We start from the raw sequence: 21,334 nt of genomic DNA, 5'->3' as shown, positions 1-21,334 counted from the left end.
GCAGGTTGCCATTTAAATGTTCCAGGATACATCTGGTGCTACAAATAAATGCTATCGGTTGAGATAATTCTCAGCAGCTGCTATGTAGTAGCGTTTCACCAGCTTCTCAGCAGAGCTGTGCTGACCATGGGAACAAGCATCTTTTGATAAATGGGAGGTGTCATTTCTGGGGGAGCAGGGGGGAAGTTGGCCTTGGCATTTTTTGAATACTTTGAACAGTCCTTAGGATCTTAGAGGTGATTCCTTTGAAGATGCAAATGTGTGTATCCAGGTAGAGCTTGGTCCGACTCATAAACATTTGGATACTTATTTGTGTTTGTGCAGCCTTGTCCAGGTTGAGGCACACAGGCAGGGCTGTGTGGGGAAGGCTGGCATGGCTGCTGCCCGTGGGGTGATGACCCTGTATGGTGATGGAGGAGAAGGGGTACAATCTTGATGACACGTAGGCTGGCACCCCTCATGAGTTCTCACTTCTCCTTAGAAACTGCTTTTGAAGAAAGAGCCGAGGTGAAATGTGTACTGCTCTCTGCACCCCTGCCCTGTGGATACACTCAGAGATGTCCTGTGTTTTGTTTTCGAACAGGAAAAGCCAACAACAATGTACAGTGGGATGAGGACTCCGTAGAATACATGCCAGCCAACCCAGTCAGGATCGCATTTGTCTTGGTTGTTCATGGCAGAGCTTCTCGGCAGCTCCAGCGCATGTTTAAGGCTATTTACCATAAAGACCATTTTTATTACATTCATGTTGACAAGGTAATATATCACTGGTTATAAATTGCCTGTCTCGCCATCTGTCAGTCTACCCATCTTTGTGATCATCTTCATCTTCTCTTTACCTCTGCTGCATAAAGTGCATGTCATTTTTTGTCTCTCCATCTGTTACATGTTTGGAGCCTCTTTTTTTTTTTTTTTCTTTCTTGTTATCTTCTCTATGTAACAGCCTTCATTTCTCCTTATATGTCTATGAGTATCTATCCATGTCTGTCTGTTGTACATTTAGTTAACAGTAATGGGTAAGTTGATGCAGACTGACAGTGGTGGCCCACTGGAAGGAGAGCTGACCCGAGGTGCCTTGGGCAAGTTACTTTACTTCACACGGTAAAAGGGAGATAGTAACAGTCACCTCTTTTACCAAAGCCCTTCGGGATCTAGTGATGACATATGATAAATAAGAGCTAGTTACACTGATTAGTGATTGCTGTAGTTGTAATAGAAAGATTAAACAGGGGTGTCTGTAAATTTCCAGATTAGCATTTAGCAAAAGGTTGTGCGCCATAGTAAGTGAGGGCAAAGCAACAGCAATGCTCAGTGAGTCAAGAAGTAGAGTTGGTGGTTAGTGAATGCAGGGGGGGGGCACAATTTTGGACAGAGTAACTTGAATGTATTACTTTTTTCTCCTGTAAAGCGATCCAATTACTTGCACCGGCAAGTCCTCCAGTTTGCCAACCAGTACCCAAATGTGAGAGTCACTTCTTGGAGAATGGCAACTATCTGGGGAGGAGCAAGTCTTCTGTCCACCTACCTGCAGACCATGAGGGACTTAATGGAGATGAATGACTGGCCGTGGGATTTCTTCATTAACCTCAGTGCTGCTGACTACCCAATCAGGTACAATGAGTATTTTAAGAAAGTACATGTTTTGTTCCTAAAGGAAATATGTATTGAAGGATATAAGGGATGACATGTCTGTGCTGTGCTTCAAGAAGCAGAGGTCAGAGGGGCAGTTTCTTTTGTCTTACAACAGAAGACTCCTGTTGGTGAGGCTGGTGTCTGACAGCTACACTTTTGCCAAGGAGACAATCACCTACTGTACTCGGTGTGTCTGCCACTTACCTAGAGGAGACTGCTGCTGTGGGCAGGCTAGCAGCACTGGTTCTTCACTTTTACTGAGGAAGCAGTGACTGCTCTATTTAGTCATTATTTCCAGCAAGGGGCACCTGCAAGAGAGGATGAGTCAAGTAGCAGGAAGTACTGGAGCTCAGCAAATGAACCCTAGGCATGGAGAGATTCCTTCCTCCCAAGGGTCTGATCAACAGTTCGATTTGATGTCTCAGAAAGTGTTGAAGGTATGAATATAGATTCAGTGAAGGTAATGTTCTCCTCTTCCTTTTTTTAGTACTTTTTCTGCAGAGGATAATGATAGTAGAAGTGACAAATAAGTTGCTAGGAGTCAATTATATCTTCAGCACCAGCCATTGCCTGAATATCTTTATTCAGATAGTGTCAGGCAAAGAACTTCACACACCACCACATGACAGGGCTCATGATTTTAAGTGAAATTATATTCTTTCTGGATTTACATAACTCAGGCCAGCTGCATTCCGTAAGGTTTACTACATTGTGCAAAAGTAGGTAGTCTGGGGCATGGCGGGGAGCCCCAAAAAACAACCAAAACCCAAAAACCCACAAAACAAACAAAAAAAAAACCCAAAGAAACCAAACACCCAAAAAAGACCCACCCCCCAAAAAATGAGTGTCCTTAAACTGTTGGGTTTAGGCTATAAGAATTATCAAGAAGAGGAAAGAGGAAATTGTCCTTGTGATTTCTGTTTCCCTGTGTGTTGAAATGAATCAATTAAAGGGGAAGTAACTTTCTTGTGTGATTTTTTTCTGATGAGTGATGACATAACATGCTTTTAATACTCATAGAGAAGAAATATATTAGATATTGATTAGGTTTCTGCAAGATCTCTCTCAAAGTATGGGTCCCTTCCTGAAGCTGCTACTCAGACAGAAATCCCCACTGAAGTGAAAAATGGAGGGAAAAAAACCCCAAAAAACCGAGCTTATGCCCTGGGAAGGATTTTGTGAGAACTGAAAAAAGTCTTTATTGCTGGTGCCCATTTCTAAGCACTGTCAGTGAAATGCAACACATTTTGGGGAGGAAAATTAGGGAAGAGTACAAGAGTCACAGAGATTGCATTGATATTGGAACATGGGGATTTGAATTAAGAAATCACGATATTTCACGTTGCATCTGATTTAAACATTTTTGGTGTCCAACAGGAAGAGACCTAACAATTTTGACATATTATCCTTGTTTGTAAGGGAAGGTATGTAGTTCTATGTATATCTTTTGAGTTTTGGGAACAGCTAGCTTGTTATTCCCTATTGTTCACTTTCCCAGTGAGGAATGCTACACTGATGATAAAAAGTAGACTAATGCAAGACCATAGAGGAAGAGGTAGGTGATGGCACTTTGAATCAAGTAAGATAAATTGTAGGAGAATGATTGCTGAAGGTCTAGTATAATTATAGACTAGTTCCAGCAGATGTATCCAGTTATCCTTCTGTGATGTTGAGTCCACCCTAAACATCGTGTAATACTGAGGCCATGACCTGTGGTGGTCTCAACTGCTTTTAGTTCCCTGTGGAACAAGTTAAACCACAAGGTCAAATGGGATCAGTCACTTATAGACATGGTCATGAACAATCACAGGGTCTGTTAAGTAGGCTGTAGTCAGATCGGTGTTAATGGATTCTTTGTAATAATGCTGTGGTATCTTGCAGTCATTCAAACTCTAAACAAGTGCCATTCAGCTGGGAAAATTCCAGGCGCTTGTTGCTTCATGGGGGAAATTCTTGAAGGTCGTGCTTCTCCATTGCAGCCGCTCTCAGAGCTGCATGGTGGGCTCTCAGCAGCTGGGCAGGTGTCTGAAGTTCTTGCTTCCCTTTCTGTCAAAGTGTTCTGTTACCAGAACTGATGGAAATGTGCTTCCTCTCCACACCATGCACTTCAACGAAAAGTAAAAAGCCTTTTTCAGTGCTACAACTTTAATGACAGTGACTTACAGCTACTGTTAAAGTTTTTTGAATATGGAATACTACAGCTATAAACCCTGGAAAATGTTCTCTCATCAAATATATATGTAAGTCCATTTTATTTTCATAGTGGAGATGCTATAAATTAATATTCTTTATAACCTTTAGGAAGGCATTACTTCTCTGCATACCCCACAGAGAACTGATTGTTTTTCCAGGAAATAGTAAATAGGGTATTTGAGGTTTTTTTTCCTTCTTTCAGACCTCATGCCATGATTTGTCAGCTAATGGGCTAGGGGCAGTTTACACTTTTCTCGCTGGTTAGTCATATTGCAGTGGGTTTTGCTAGGTTTCCCTGCATAAGAACATATGAATTTTGTGGATTAATAGTTTTTATCTAGAGCTGCTTCACATTAAGCTTTCGCTTCCCATCTGCCATTCCATCTGTAACGCTGAAACCTTTACTACTTCTCTTCTGATAATAAAAGCTAATCCAGCCTTGTAAGTCAGAAAAACATATTCAGTATTATGGGGTTAATACTATATGATGAAGCCTAAATCTGTTTGGGGAGCAGTCTAGTATGTTCACGGGCTACATTACAATTGGTAGGAGCCCTTCATCCTTCAGAAGAGTTGTCCAGAAGCAGATGTCAAGGATCATACTGTATAAAGGCAGGGGGGGAAAAATATCAGAACCATTAACTTTAGAAGGGAAACAATTAAAGATGTGTAAAATAAAACATATGCAAGCCAGGAAAATTCAGATACCCCTATTATTCTTCCTTATACATTAATGTTTAGTTTGTGAAGTGGAGTCTGTAGGTCCAGCACCTGGCACAAAGCAGGTCCTAATCCATGTGCTTCTAGTTGTTACTGCAGTAAAAATCACTGGCAAACAGAGTCTGGACATAAAGGTGCCTCCAACAAAAATACTGTGTTTCTATTTAGTCATGAGACAATATGCTATTTATTGGCCTGAGTGAAATGATGTGGTGCATTATCCAGCCTTGACTCCATTCAGCTCCATTGAACATTCTCAGCAGGAAAATGATGGATGAAACGGCTGAAGACAAACGTCTACAAGCGACTCTGAGGTGGGAGGTTTTGTGACTGCCCCTCCTTTCACTCTGGGGTTGTGAATAAAAAAAGGGCACATGTCTTCAGGGTTCTCAAGAAATCATCTCTCACAGTCATTGCATTCATAAAGAAATGAAAGAAACCAGCACCTTCCTTCCTTTTCCTTATCTTTTTTAATTTCAGTGGCATTTTTTCATGATTTAAAGTCTTTCCTTTTGAGAGCCTCTTTCAAAACTCTCGGAAAGCTATTGATGTCTTTAACCTCTTACTTTACATGAGTATCTATTTGCATTATTTATTGTCTCTGACAAACAGCATCAGGTAGTCAACCTTATGTTCAGGGACTGAAATTTCACTCCCAACAAGGTGAACTATGGTAGAGCATCTATTGATGTTGAATGTTTAATGTGCATTGCAGGAGTCCTTGGATAATGTGGCAGATGAAGTGTTACACCACTTAAATTAAGAAGTTTAATGAGATCATTTAACAGCGAATGTCATGTCAGTGCTTACCTGGCCACAAAGCTTGTATAAAGAATAAACATAATGAAACATTTGAACTATTTATAATTTACAGTAAATCACTGAGTCTCAATCACCAAAGGGATTACCAAATCTAATTGCCAGCTAATGCTTGGTCTTTAATAAAGGTCAAGCAAAATTATTAGCAGAAGCTTGGGGAGTGCTTCAGAATAGTAAGAAAATAGAGAGTGGCTTATTGATGGAGCCAGGAATGCAGATACAACTACATTTTCAATTATGAGCAATCAGCTATAACAAAGGAACTTAAAAGAAACCCAGTGAAACTAGTTGTCTTTTGCTGTTTGGCACTATTTTAGGATAAAGTTGCATAGCCATGTTTTCCATAAAAGCCTGTGTTGTGAAGACTGTCATATGAGACACAGTCAATAGAGGTTTTGGTCGTCAACTTGAATGAAATGTGTATTATAATACAAATAGCATCTGGGGAAGGTTGGCTACAGACTCCAGGGAGTAAATGGAATGATCTAACTCGGACTGGTCCTTTAAACAGGTGCCAATTTGGTGTAATTTATGGAGATCATCTTTGTCAGTCAGAATCACACTCAGAAATGAAGAAAAATGAGCTAGCAAAGAACTATTGACTGATGTGCTGCTTGTTTCATTGTGTTGTCCTCTGATGATCAAGGTAACAATTGTTAATGCTAAATAGCAATATTCATCTAAAGATTTAAATGCTCCTTTAGAAACTTGAGGGATGCCCTTTGCAGTAGGTAAACCTTTTTCTCAGGTCAATGTTTCCAGCCCAATCAGCCAGCAGCAGGCAGGCAGTCTGACTCTCTGTCCTGCATTTCCTCCAGCAGACCCACACTCCTGACTCTTTAGGAGAGTTGTTAGCAAAGAAAATGACCCAAAATCAACAGTTTTATTTGAACTCCTGCCAAATCCAAATGTGGTAGACAGCCTAATAGTGATAAAGCTGTCCTTTCACTCATCTGTTGTCTGATTTCATATCACAGCTTTCATCTCTAATAACTTAAATGGATGGCCAGGTCCTGCACTGGGGCTATAGCTGGGCTGCTGCCTTTGGATATCAAGAAAGGAAACTGAAGACAAAATGGCTGTGAGGAAAATTAATTATTTAAAATTATTATTGTTATCAAAATTCTCCTCCTCTGTGAGCAGCAAGATGAAGAATTGATTAATATGAAACCAAAGTGATGACTTCTGAACAAGGTCTCTGCGCAGCAAAGTGTTTGCCAAGAGTGAAAAGGTGGGAGTGGAGCGAATAGGTCTTCAGGTTTTCATTCTGGTGGCAGGTGGAAATAATTATAACCAACACATTTTAGAAAGCAGTTCAACCTTTGGGAAAAATGCTTCAGCACTTTTTCAAGTTATTTTTCAGTTGCCAGAACTACATGGGAGAACAGCAATTTCCTTGTTGCAGCCACTGGCCCAGATTCATCCTCTGCAAAACATGTGTGACTACCACTCTGTTAAACTACATCAGGGATGATGTTTGCTCTGTCAAATTTACCACGACCTGCCTGTATTTCACCTGGGCAATTGACCAAATGACAGAACCTTTGAAGCAGGTGACTGGGAGAAAAAAGATGAGAGAATACAGTCTGCGTGGAGTGAGTAAACCAGACTCAAGCTGTCCATCTGCTTTTGCAAAACTTCTTAGCTTTTGCAATGTGCAGGCTTGAAATGCAATATTGGAAATGCAGGAAAATACCTTCTTAGAACTGAAACAAAGAACTTTGTTTTCACATACAGCACTCTAGCTTTGTGAGAAATGTCTGAGACCCAGTTGTGCCCTCTTGATGGTTATGAACTTAGAAATCCCAAAGCCAGCCGGGCTGATGGAAGCTGTGTAATGGCAAATAGGATCATGAAAATCATTGGCTCAAAAGGCAGTTCCACTCTCTCTCTCTCTCTCTCTCTTTGTCTGACTTCTCATCAATTTGACTTAATTTCTTAAATTAACAATTCTATGTCTCACTGAGATTGAGACTCTTACAGTATTTCCTTTCTGGCAATACATAAGCTGGTGCTGGACATGAAAGTCTGTATAAAAGATATTGACTTTCCAGGGCTGAATTTGACCTTACACCCTATACAAAGCCACCTGTTGCAATGCTGCTCTGAAATGCAGGCCGTGCCACTAGAATAATGTACCGGGCACTAGGCAAATAATACAGCATTCTTTAAAATGACCTTTTGGATATTATCCTGAACTGAAGCACTGGTAAATCATATCTATACATCTAGATGGGAGTGCAGCGCAGGTAGCTTTTGCAGTACAACATCTGTTAAGATGCCAGCGCCTCAGTTTTTTATCTTGGTATTGTCACTGACATTGTATGCGATTTTGTTTGCTCAGAATATCTTTATCTGACAAGCCCAGACGCCAATCCACTCTTAATGCTTCACAGGGAATCTTTTTTTCTGTCCAAAATGGAACTTTGAGTGTTTTTCTTGAATCTGCATTCTCTGAGAATTTCGGATGTGCTGCTTTCTTAAATCCCTCAAATAACCTTTTCTCCTCCTCTTTCATTACTTTGCCAGCACATTTGCTTGAGATTTGTATATATTTTGAAGGTTATCTTTTTGGTTTGCTATCACACTTCTCTGTTTTACTGTTAAATTATCAGCAGTTGGCAAAGCAGTGGTTTTGCACGTGGTCACAAATGGGTGGGGTGAAATGTTGAAATTACTGTGGCTTAAAAATTTTATTTACATCTGGTGTTAACATAATATTTTCTTCAACCTGGCAAATGTTAGTGATGGGAGACCCACCCTTTCTCTGTGCAGCCACAGCAGCTGAGGTTACTCTTTCTCCACCTCCCTTCCTGGGTTTAAGGCTATAAAGCAGCTTTTGCTTTTGGAGACTTGTGACATCTGCAGCTCTTAGTAACTTTTTTGGATATTTAGTACTTCTGAAATGTTCTCAGTAGCAGCCTCAGTCTGGCAACAGAAATAAACGCACTCCAAATTGGAGACTGGTTTGGCTATCCAGGCATCTCTACAGTGCATGTAGATTAAAGATGCATCAATAAAGCACGTTTTAGAATAGCGGTATTACTCAAAGTACCCTTGTACTTGGCAGCATGTTATCTTGTTGATTACAGTGCTAAACATTCAGCCCTTCATCTCTTCCTACGTGAACTGAAGCATCTGCGCCAGCGTCTGAGACCACTCAGAGGACCGCCTGGCAGATGAAAGCCCCAGATGCCAAGCTTTACAGTTTGATGGGCATTGCAGCATCTAAGCACTTGCAGGGCTGCCTGGCTGGTATCCTCTTCTCTTCTGTCTTGGCTCTGGGTCTGCGCACAGGGAGGTTCTCCAGTGAAGAGCCAAAGGGTTTTCATCTGTTTGCCATTTGCTTTCTGGATGCAATTTATTTTTTACTTATTTAGGACTGAGAAAGAAGTCTATCTGCTAAAAGAGAGTTAAATGTGAGTCTTCACTGGATACCATTCAGCCTGATCTATAAACAATAACAGTACAAATGTTGTGATAATGTGCACCGTTGGTTCCCAGGCAACACAGTTACATCTTTTGTCTTCAGGATGCTAGAATAGTATCTAGAATAGTATTTCTGTAAGGGTAACTGACCTACCTCTTGGGGCTGAGGAAGGCATTGAACGGTACGAGGGATCTTGCCAGCTCAGCTATTTCTCCTTCACAGCTCCAGGGCTATTTATGAAACCTCTTTTTCACTTACAGCTTGTCTTTGTGGACAAATAGTCTGGGGTAACCAAGCCAAAAAAAGGGTCCTTCATGCAGAATGACTCTTGAACTTTAAATCCATGGTTAGCAAAATTCCCCACTAGCTGTCCCATACTGGCAAGCCCTTCCCATGGTACTCAGCTGCTCATTGCATTCCTGGGCAAGAAGCTCCAGTGGGGTTTGAGAGTGTAGTGGGATGTTGGTCATTAGGGAAATCACAGGTATGACTTTCTCCTGTGCACTCTCCTGCAGCTTTGCTTCACATGGCTTTTACTCTGTGGATTTAATTGTGAGGTGGGTAACAGAAGCTGCAGAGAAACAGGTCCTGTGGTGTTTACCTGGTTTTTAAGAGCAGAAACTCTTTAATCTCTCTTCAGCTGGGTTTTGGTTTGGTTTTTTTTTTTTTAGAAAGTTCAGTAAAATCATTATCAAATTCCAAAAGTTAAAACTGCTTGAAAGAGGGAAACATTCCTATTATAGCATTGCATTTTAAACACGCTCTCCCTTTGTGGCCTCACTGAATTCTCTCAGGAAATTAAAAATCTGTTGAAATTGCCATTAAGACACTTTTTTGTTTAGATTTCAGGATGCCACTTACAATAAAACAGCTGCAAAATAATATCTGGTGGCAGTTCAGAGTGAAGGTGAAACAATAACATGTGCTATTATAACTTTCCCAAGTCACTCTTAAATAGTTGCCACCCAAAAGGCCATTAAAGGGAGAGCAAAAATGTTGTTCTGATCCACTCTTTTAATGGTGGTATTGAAATAGAAACGACATGAATATATGAATTCTTTTCCTCCAAAATAGGGCTAAAAATGTAAGACTTGAGTGGTATTTGATGTTAAAGATTTTTTAACCAATTTATGCATAAATTGTAGTCTTGGCTTGATATTAAATTATGCACTTTGACTTTTTTTTATTCAGGATTACTGCATGTGAATGAGCTGAAGGGCTTATTTGAATGAAACACTTTGCAACAGAATTAAAGCTGCTTAGGAACAATAGATTTATATTTTTTTAAAAAGCGCTTCTGTATAAATAAAATGCAGTAGTAACCCACTGTGGTTTCAGAGCAAGGGTGGCACCAGTGTACAGTCCCAACTGCCTCTTTCCTTTACTCTGATCCAGTGGTAACTCCTTTTTCCCCAGGACTGCGGTGCAAGGTAAGAGCCAGCTGGCCACCAGCTGCCTCACTCCCTGGGATTTACAGGGAGTGTTGACAGGAAAGACTATATTAATTGTACAGAGGCATCCAGCATTGCTCTGTCTGCCTGCTGCTGTCACTCGGTGAAGTCCCTAAGACCACGCCACATGCTGATGCTCCAGTCCGCAGGCTTCAGGAGCTGTGGGGTGGAGGAGGGTGGTTGCAGGACAGAGGTGGGAAGCATGAGGCTGAGATCTTACAGTGTGCTCCTTTACATGGGAGTTGCTTAAGAGGCTCCTTCACCTTTGCTCTCTTCTGCAGGGAACAAACCCCACTTCATCAGTCTATAAATGCTGCTGCTGGTCTCTGTAGACCAAAAGTAATACCTGTGTGCATGTTCAGTGCTGCAGAGCTTGGGTGGATCGGAAGAGAGTAGGGCACCTCTGTGCATGCTTCGTCCTTTGGGATGTGCTGCAGAATGTGGCTCTTTCTCCCAAGCTTTTTTTTTTTTTTTTTTGATAGTCCTGACTAGTGCCAGCTAGTCAAAACTTTAGATCTGGAGATACTGTGGAAGCTTTGACCTGGTGGTGCAGAAATTCAAGACCTACAATTCGCTTTGCAATCCCAGGTAGTGGCTAGTTGGCCTTTACAGTTGCACCTTATTGCAGTTGAATACTTCATTTCTGCTCATCCTGCGCAGTCCTATGAGTCACAACGCATTTATATGATGGTGGTGCTGAATATCGTTCACTATGTTTGTGACTGTGCTTCTGTAGTTTCAGGCTGATCAGAGGGGATGAGGCCCTAAATGGTTCACTGTAGCACACATTCCACTCTGCTGCACGCCATTTAATTATATCCATCATTCAGCATTACTTGATGAACCAGCTGTAGGCACAAGCATCCCTAACCTTTCATCAGGATAATTGCACTCTTTGCCACATTAGGAACTGGTTTGAGGCCAAGTCCTTTCCAAATACAGAGTCGATCTCTGTTTAAAAGCTTGCTGCTGCCCCAAAGTAATTTCTAGCAAATAATCTTGCAGCAATGCATTCTTGGGACAGCTGAAGACTAAAAGGTCTATAAATCCAAATTGGTTATTTGTGTCACATTATGGCTTTAAATAATTGGGGCAGCCTTGGAGGATGTTTTAGCACTGACTCAGATCATTGTATTCTGAGGATGGGATGCGCCATGCCAGTCAGGTGCAAAGTAGCTTCCAGATGGTTTCTGGTGCAAGGGCTTGCAGGAACCGTGGCTATGCATGCTCTATGATGGTCAATGTTGTTGCTAAACCTTCGTATAGGTGGTATTGTGTAGGCACTGAAACTGTTCCCGCAGGGCTCAAGTCATGGTGGTGGTGGCAGCTACAGAACTATAGCTGAAGGCTGAAACACCCTGATCTTTCTTCTGTATGTGAAACTGGTACCTGTAGTGTGTCAAGAGCCTGTGTGTCCAAGAGATACCAGTGCTGAGTATCACCACAAAGTGCCTGGAGGATCTCCAGATTTGTGAACCATTGCACCCAGGAGGGAAGAGGCAGCCAGGACCTCGCTCCAGGTTGCCTCCTGTCTGTTAGGCAGTAGAGCTTGGCAGGGTCAGGAGATCAGCTGATGACAGACTGCCTAACTTAAATTCACATGCCTTTTTTTATAGTCTTTTCTTGAATTGAAGTGAACCACTGGTTCTCTTCTGATCTTATGATTAAATAAGGCTGTATTGCTTGCAGCACTGTTGAGCACAGCAGTGAGTGGGAACACCAGCCTTCCACCTGCCCAGTTGTCGTCTTGTCAGCCCCAGTTATATCAGTTAATGGATCTATAAGTTCCCTTTGTAGTTTTCTCACTCAGACCTACTCTGTGCCTCATGTTTGTGTCCCTCATCCCAGTGTTGCATTCTTCACTGACTTACTCCAAAACAGTCCCAACGAAGGGTAGGGCCAGGTCATCAGCTGGCACAAATTGTCCAAATAAGATTATTGCTCAACCCAAATAAAGGTAACAAAATGTGACCTTCTGTTGTTAAAACCAATTACATTTCCTTCCATCAACTTCAGTTCGTTATCCCTTTCACCCCCCAGGCCCTGTTCTTCCATCTTTTCAGGCTTGGTGGAGAATTAATGTTAAATCCCATTAGCCTGACCCCGTTTTCCCCATTTTGCTTTCTGGTCCTTTGAATTGATGTGCTCTGACAGGTTGATTCAGCAGCTCAGGAATCAAAGGGAGTGGCAGGCCCATGAGGAGCTTTGGGACGAGCCTGGTTTACTCCAATTCACTTTACTTTTAAATGAGGTTTGTGAAAGGGCCTCAGCAGCAGGGTCTCGCCAGCAGCAGGAAGGGTTCTCGGCATGCGTGCAGCGCACCGCATGGCCCCTCTGCTAGTAGGGTCCCATCACTCATTTCTTGGGATAACTCTAGTAAGGAGACTGAAGCTTATCATTGGATAAGTGTATATTCCCTCTTGCCTTTTCCTTGGAAAGTGTGGGATGGAAAAAAAAAAATTTCTTTATCCAGGTGCATCTTTCTGGCACCAGAAGGACCATCTGTGCTCAGAGCAATGTGAGACTATGTTGGCCACTTTTTGTTTAGGTTTATGCTGCAAATGAAACAGGGAGATGGCAAGACCGAATACCAATATTGAGTGACTAAGCTATACATTGTGGCCTCTCCTGCTCACCAGTGGAATGGTGGTCTCAGGTTTCCTGCTGCTTGCAAGCTTAGCATGAGCACTTTCCATTTTTTTATTGGCATGAAGTGTTGGGTAGCCACTGTGTTGTGTGGCAGCAGGGGATGTGCCTGGTGAGCTTTGCAGAAGATGCTGGACCTTTGCATTTGGGAGCATGCCTGCCATGATTTCCCCTGCGCAGAGCTGGGAGGTGGCCCTGCAAAGAGGGGCTGCGGCAGAGTGGCTTCAGTGGCGAGCCAACTGTGCAGGGGGGAACCTTTTCGCTCAAGTCCTGAAGTGAACCGCTCTTTGGTGTTTTGCCAAGCTTGTGCTGATGTTGAAAGTGATGTGGGGAAGATATAATTGAACGGCTCTCATTTCCTGATATGACAAATGGGTGAGGGTGGGGTGATGGGGTGAATCACAGCCCGTGGGGAGCACACAGTCAGAGTGACAGTAAGTTATGTTTCAGCAACGGAGAAATGACCAAAATTTAACATTTAATCTGGAAAAGTGGGACCTTAACAACTGTATCCAGAAAAGCAAAGATTTCTCATGAGTCTTAAGTTGCAAGACTGTCGCAGCTGATTGAGGAATACACAGCCCACAATGATGGACTTTAAATCCGAGGTGGACCTGGTGGGTAGATCCATCCCTGGAACACAGCCTGGCCTAGCTTGATACCTGTACACATGTCACCCTCACGTTATCCTTCTGCACGTGACAATGAGAATCCTAGCCCCAAGGTGAGATGTCTCGGGAGGGGAGTGCTGTGCACACGGCTGCATTTCTTCACAGATGCCAGGGGGTCTCCACTCCAGCAGGAGAGCAGGATCACAACCCCAGACTGACAGACTCTGCGATCTGCAGGCAAAGCGCTGCAATGATGAGCAAGGTAGAGAAGGCAGCAGTGTTAATACTGCCTGTGACTGAGTTTACTTCTCATAAAACATTCTCAAGGTCTCTTTCTTCCCACTTTCTTGGAAGAAAGTGAGCATTTTTATTATAATTACTCAACCTAATGAAAAAATAATTTTTCTTATTGACTTGTACAAATAAAATTTCAGATGGATGCAGGAATGTGTGTATAAATTAGATGAAGTGAACGGTTGCTTTAAATCTATGCTCATATTTAATTTTAATTTCTTCTCTTTTACACAAAACTCTTGGTAATTTAATTTTGGAGATGGTGAAAAAAAATTGCTGAATATAAAATATGCCATGTAAAATATCCGTGGTATAAACAAACAAAAAGATCCCACTCAGCCCAATATCTAAATTTTTTTCTTTTAACCAAAGTCTCACTAATTTGAGTGATGGACTTGATAGTTTCTGCAGCTCACTCCACTTGCTTATTTAATCAGTGATTATTGTTTTCATCAAAATGGGCTGTATCGTGTAGGCAGATGAGGTTCTACATGAATATGCAACGACAGACAAACACTGAAAAAATGCAAAGCAAGGAGCATAATTCTCTACTAAATAAAATCCCAGTGCTTTGATAAACATAAAAATCTATCATGTTTGGTTTTAATAATTAAATATCCTTGGGTATTAGCAGCTGGTTAGGCAAGTATTTCGCTACTATTTTTATAGATACTTTTCAGCAAATATATTAAGTGGGCTTAGTTCTTTTTGTGAGATAGGATAGTCATGTCTATCTTAACTCTTTGTAGTGCTGCATCCTTACAAATGATATCCTAGCATCAATAGGAGGATGGCTTGTGTTTTGGTCCATCAAGAGTTCATGTGTTAGCTTGCTAAATGTGGTAGTTTTCTATATCAATTTCTGCATTGATGCAGTTGATTAGTAATGGAATGGCTTGTTATTGTAATAACAGGTAAAGGCAACTGTGTGAAAAGTAAGTTATCTTGGCAAATATGTTTCTGTAGCTGTTAGAAGTCATGTAGTAACTGGCAGCAATTACATTTTCTGCCACTCTGACACATTAATGAATAGGCCTTATGGAAAAAAAGTGGTTGCTCAGAAACTTTTCCTATGGAGAATTACCTACTATGAAACGCGTAAGCAAGGAAAAACAGAGCACTTCTCAGAGTGCTAGGAAGACAGTGCTAATTTTAGTCTATTAACATGCTATCCATACATGCTAGCAACATACCCTCACAGCCCAGTCAGTCTAGCCTCTAAACTGGGAAACATCGCAAAATTCTATGATTTCCCATAGCCCATTCCAAGAACACAGAGCCAGGTTTACGGTTTGGCTTACGCTAGCGTAAACTGAGTGCACTGCACCGATTTTGGAGCATTAGAGATATGAAAACAGGATGAAGATCAGTCTTTTGCATAGGGCTTTATCAGCTGAAAAGAGGATAGGAAAAAAGTATTTTTTTGTTGATTAAAGTAATTGCAAGAGGAGACTTGTCTTACTATTGCGGGTACTAAGAATATTAGTATTTTAAGGAACAAAATACAGGTTAATTTGTGCACTGCTTTCTTCCAACATGCACCTGTTGGAAGAATGGGCAGAAAGTGTGTTTACCAATGGTTCTGTCATTCTACAAGTTATTTTTTCTAGTAGGAGAAAACCCTTATTGTCATAAAAGTTGTTAAATAGAAATATGCTGAAAAGAGACAAAATAACATTGGAGACATAGGGGTTTTTTTCCTTGCAGGGTTAAAATTAAGTAAATAGCATCATTAAATTTAGACACTCTGGGCATGAATCCTCTTTAAACATGCATCTCAATGTAAATAGCAACGTGGCTTAAAGCTGTGTAGCTAACCTATTCAGGTACACTGCTGCTTCCTGCTCACTGTCTATCAAAATGATCATTTACGTCAACACTCAACTTCCTTATAGATGGAAATGCAAAATATGATAGACCTTTGACAGTATAGTATTAAAATAGCCTTTCTGTGCTGAGTTTTCAGCAGATAGCATGTGTTCATTAGCTTCACACTCTGCATTCAATCGCTTCATACAGTCTTAATTGAAAAAGGTTAAAAACGTTCAGACTTGGACTCATTGATGTCATCCACCTACCCGGTGCAGTTTTATCATGAAAATCACAATTCTTTCCATTTATGCTAACCACAGCTACCTTGGAAAGTTGCTGAATAAAGTATTAATGCAGCTATTGGTAGAAGATCAGCTAAAGTGACTAGGAACGTTGGCCACTCTGTACTTTGTCTGAACCCACAGAATCACTAAGGTTGGAAAAGACCTGTAAGATCATCAAGTCCAACCATCAACCCAACACCACCATGCCCATTAAACCATGTCCCACAATGCCACGTCCACACATTCCTTGAACACCTCCAGTGATGGTGACTCTACCACTTCCCTGGGCAGCCTGTTCCAGTGTCTCACCACTCTCTCAGTAAAGAAATTTTTCCTAATATCCAGTCTGAACCTCCCCTGGCGCAACTTGAGGCCATTTCCTCTTGCCCTGTCGCTAGTCACTTGGGAGAAGAGACAAACACCCACCTCTCTGCAGCCTCCTTTCAGGTAATTGTAGAGGGAACCCCTATGACTGCATGTGACAAGTTTCCCATGAAGTTCTTGATATGTGCGAGCCTACCTGCCCCTGCTTGCACTGATGCTTCTCCTCCCTTTGTATCATTAATTTGGGAAGAATTAATTTTGAACCAGAGCAACGACTGTTGTTGGCTTGTCTTCTGAAAGTCTGCCATGTGGCATGGAGAGTAAATATGGACAAGAACGAGGAATTGATTATGGTGCTCAGGGGAGAGGGGAGTTGAGCTGAGCTGTAGCGTTACTGCCAAGGATCCTGGCCTGGCTCTGGAGCGGCGGCTGTGCCAGGGTACGGACCCCCACTTCGACCAGAGTCAGACACCTTCCACTCTACTGCTGGAGGATGTTGCATCCTGTCTGCAAAAGCAAAAGAGACCCAAAACACGTATATGGCTTATCCCTTACACACCTGTTAACCACAGCAGGGGTGATAATATTTAACCATTGACTCTACCAGAGAACAAAAATTAAAACAGAAGGTTGTATGTTAGGATTTTTTTTTTTTATTTGCAGGTTTGTGTTGGGGGGATCAAAAGCCAAAAAAGCCTGGAAACACACTATAAATGTTCCAGAGCCAAGATAAACAGACTAAAATATGGTTAGACAAATTGTTTGTACTCCAGGCAGACAGAGATTGAAGTGGGGAGCAGGCAAACGTGGCAGTTCTCTCTCTTAAATAGCTTTCGCAGCTTTTTCTCTTTTTTTTTTTTATGCCCATGAACAGAAACTTCTGCCTGTGAACATGAAAAGTGCCAATGCCAAAAGGAAATCTGCTTACTCAAGATTGGCACCTTAGTTTAGGAGAGCCAACTCATGTTTGAAGCTGAGATAGTGATGAGTAAGCATCAAAACTTTGGGTTACTTATCAAAAAATGCTAAGCATTTTGGATCAGGCTATAATCTGAAGTGTCTAAACCCCACATTGCTGTATTTTCTGTTCACCAATCTGCATTATTTTAATTTCCAAATATGAATAATAGCAATGCCAGCAAGGCTTGATAAACAGTTTTTGCCAGCATTGATAAAAATGAGCTTTCTTCCATACATGCAATTCAACTAAACTGACATTTCTTGTGAATGTAGTGGGAAAGGAATTTTTCTTTACTACAATATAAACCTTTAACAAGTTTTCTAGCCCTTATCTAAGTTAGACACACGTCTCTGCCTTTACTTAAAAATATTTGTTGGAAACAGGCAATTATAGGCCTTTTTAGCAAAGGCTATCTGTCAGGCACTCAAGCTCTAGGCTAGCAAGATTAAAAAAAAGATACTAGTGGTGATGTGCTGATCATTCATAAACTTAAATAGAGAAATAAAAAAAAAAATGGTTTAACAAATCAGGGTGAAATGTTTCCTTCCTTTCTAGCAAAATGCTTCTGAGTTGGATGCATCAACACCAGGTTATTTAGGGAATAATTTGTCCTGCATGTAGCTGATTTTCTTTATTTTCATGTGTACTAGGTTCTGTGCAGTTGCACATTTGGAAGGAGTTTCGGAAGCTTTTGTTATTCTAGTGTTTTTTCAGTGTATTCATTGTTGATAAGCGTCCATATAATCTAGGCTTAGCGATTGCATAAAATTAGATTTATGAAAGGAAAACTACTTTAAGTATTGCATTTCATAATTTTACTGTAAAATAGGTAGGATGCTTTAAAACTGGGAAGAAAAGAGCTGCATATGACATGGTATTATAGGATAGTGTTTTTCTTATTTCTTTACTTTTAATTGCAGCAGTAGGGATGCTCAGAAAACGTCACTGTGACAGACAAATGAGGTCCTAAGATCAGTTCAGAGCTATTCCTGGGACTGAGGGGATTTTCTGTAATGTTTTGTAAACATCAGTGTGTCAAATCTCAAACCATCGGTGATTTGTGTGATATATCTGTGGTAGAGATGGACAAACTGAGGTACAACTGGATTGACCTCCCTGGAAAAGTCTCCTTAATAAGTGTACTTGTGCACCTAAGAGATCTAAGATTAGTTAAAGGACAGCTCTCAGCTCTTAATCTTGTGTGCAGTCATTGCATACACTGCTTCCTAACACATGGGCATGTAGACCCTTACCCATAAAGTAATTTATAAGAATATAGTGTGAAAGTTGCATTGTTTCAGAAGAGCTACAAGAGTGCTACAGTTAAGCACATGCTGTCAAGTGCTTTATTGGATCACAGACACAGTGATTGTGCTATAATATGGTGTGTTTGATAAGATCCTGGATAATTTAAATGCTTATGTTGAAATTGCACTATAAAATAATTGGAAATTGAGTAGATTACTTTATGCCTAGCAAATAGCTAAGGAAAGTCAAAAGCAACAAGTTAAAAAGTTTTAATGACTGCATGTGGTGAGTATTTTATTATCATAAAAGCTGTAGGGTTTATTAGCTGATACAGGGCTGGAGTTTTTCATTAGCCATAGGCATTTCAGGGTTTCATGGGATATAGCTGGAACACATTCCAAACAAATGAATATTCTATTTTAAAAGAATAATGAGACGTTGAGGGTTTTTATAAACTCCAAAGTTTGCTAAACCAATATCTCTAATTAGATGAAGAAATTCTCTATAGAGGCTTTGCATCAACGGCTGTGCACATAGCAAATGTTTTAAGCATTTACATATCAAATACTGCTGGCAGCATTTTGGCTGCAGTCCAGAGCTGTAGATAGTTTTAATCACATTTGTTCATTAATCCTTGGTGGAATTCTCTTATATGGTCTCTTTAGGATTTTCATTTAAGCATGTGCTGCTGCTTGTCAGCAGTGGGCTTATTTATTTATTTTATGAATGCTATCTGAAGCCTTGCATTTATAGGAAATAGGCTGTGGAGTGGCTCAGGAAGCAGACGATGGAGTATATTCTTTTTCTCTCAGTAGATCTCCTTTGTACCCAAGCATTTATGTACTCTCACTAGGAAGAGGCTTATTCAGCAGTGTGACATTTAAAGAAGACTTTCACTCTTTTGTGACTATGTTAGTTCTTTTCTTTTCCATAGGAAACAGACAATGGTTGAATGGGAAGCAGTAATTGAAAGTACAGCAAAGATGATTGTGTTGCTAATAAAATGTCTTGAGAGTCATACAACACTGGCAGAGCTGCACTGAGAGTAGCTGCATCCCGTATGATGACTGATCAGTGCCTGGAGCATAAAAATGCAGAAAGCTAATGCTTTGAAATACACGGGTGCGACTTCCCAGCCCAGATGGCAGCACTGTTGCTGGAGCAGAACTCTAATCTCTCAAGTACTCGAGTGAGCAGAGCTGCTAAGGCAATAGTTTTCTTCCATTATCTTGTTCCTCTGTTAAACCTGACTTGAAAGACAAAACAAACCATTTAAGACAACACGGTTGTAAAAGCAGAGGTGTTAACAGTCACCTAGAGCCTTCCACATGCAGTTGGTCTCTGAAATCGTATCTGTCGTTCTCATTTTTATGGTACGTTTTACGAATGACTGCTGTTATGGGAATTGGCTTCTCTGAGAAATGCCTGCCATGCTAATATTTGTTCTGTGATAGATAGCAAGGGCTAAATATAGCCTTCGCCTTTCTTTGCATTTTTAGATGGCAGAGTCATTTTTTCTTGCTCCCCTTGAACTAAATTGCCTTTGGGGAGAGAGGAGGAGTTGGGAGCATCAATGAGAGGGTCAGGCTGCATATCCAGGGTCCTAAAGCTGAACCCTACAATGAGAGGTTTTTTCCTCTATTGTTGTGCTGCATTTGTGTGGTTGATCATCTTGCTATAAGCATTTCCTTTAGGAAGAGGTCTTGTAGGTTTTTGCTTTTTTCTGCTGAATCAGTCTGCTGTTGTATCCTTTTGTTAGGTTACCCGTGCATGCCATGCACACACACCCACATGGGTGCTAGCTGGCATGGTGCAAGGGCCAGTATGGATCAGGGTCCCTTACTGGAGTAGGAAGATCCCACCCAGCTTCACTGCCAAGTGCTGCCATGTCCCCAGCAGACACGGGAGTGAAGCTTTCGGAGTGCACTGGACACTATATAGGTGCAGGTGGGAATTCGCAATAATTCTTCCCTGTCTCCTGGATTGCTTTCCTTCCTCCCCGCCTCCTCTGTGCCTCGAGGTGACGCAGGGCTGCTGGCAGCTGCAGAAGCTGGTGAGCCGGTCCAAACACTCCTTGCGGAAGAGGGAGAGGGCAGCAGGGTGGGATAGCTCCAGGCTAGGAATAGTCGGAGAAGGAACAGGGGTCGTGGCAGCGACGGCATGTCCTAATACTTTACAATAATGTGTTAAGTGAGATTAAATTAATAATTAATTGAAATCAGTGAGCTTAATGATAATTATTAGAATTTATTGAAAAGAAGGTAGCAAAATCGAAGGCATGCAGCTCATGCACTTCCAGGCTCTTGTGTGTACGTCTGCGTATTTAACTATGGAGTAATATCATGCTTAACTCTGAGTAGATGAGTTTGCCCCATAATTCCAGTTTTCTTCTCCAGTCTTTTTCTTCTCTAGGGACCTTCCAGAAATAGTTTCTTGGCAAAGAGCTGCTGGGGTTGCTGTACATCTGGGCTCTGTAGGGCTGTGCTTTTGCACAGTCACAGTGATCCTGGGAAAGGAAACTGTGGAGAGGAGTCAGATGGGTATGGGTGGAAATACCAAAGCTTTGGGCACTGAGAGAACTTAGAACAGTTTTGACTTACCTGTTCTGACTATATACTTGCCTTCATCATCCTTGCTTCAGAGGACCTTCATTGCTGCTTCAAACCACATTAGCCTCCTTGCCCTGTTCTCCCAAATGCTTTCCCCTTTATGTTTGTTACTCTGCTTTTTTGTCTTTTCAGCTGCTTTCATGATACTTACCTACCTCTACAGCACCCCACACCACGGCAGAAACTACTGCTACGTTTGCTGACGCCACTGTTCATCACGGCAAGGGCTAACCCCCTCCCTGTGCTCTTACATCCCTCTTTGATGCAGCTATAAGGTCTTGTGCAGTGGCTAGCAGGCTT

The 21,334-nt window shown here is 41.4% G+C and overlaps 1 protein-coding gene across 1 annotated transcript in view; it reads left to right on the top strand.

Moving 5' to 3' along the window:
• The window catches only part of XYLT1 (xylosyltransferase 1), a 198,876-nt gene that overhangs the window by 135,586 nt on the left and 41,956 nt on the right, over positions 1-21,334 (top strand). The window contains exons 3-4 of the mRNA XM_059826443.1: positions 584-756; positions 1,409-1,611. Coding sequence (XP_059682426.1) covers positions 584-756; positions 1,409-1,611 — 376 coding nt within the window. The remainder of the gene's footprint in view (positions 1-583; positions 757-1,408; positions 1,612-21,334) is intronic.

Source organism: Gavia stellata, chromosome 18 (genome assembly GCF_030936135.1).
Source record: "Gavia stellata isolate bGavSte3 chromosome 18, bGavSte3.hap2, whole genome shotgun sequence".
Lineage (NCBI taxonomy): Eukaryota > Metazoa > Chordata > Aves > Gaviiformes > Gaviidae > Gavia > Gavia stellata.
Note: the sequence above shows the minus strand (reverse complement) of the source record. Positions and strands in the feature narration are given on the sequence as shown.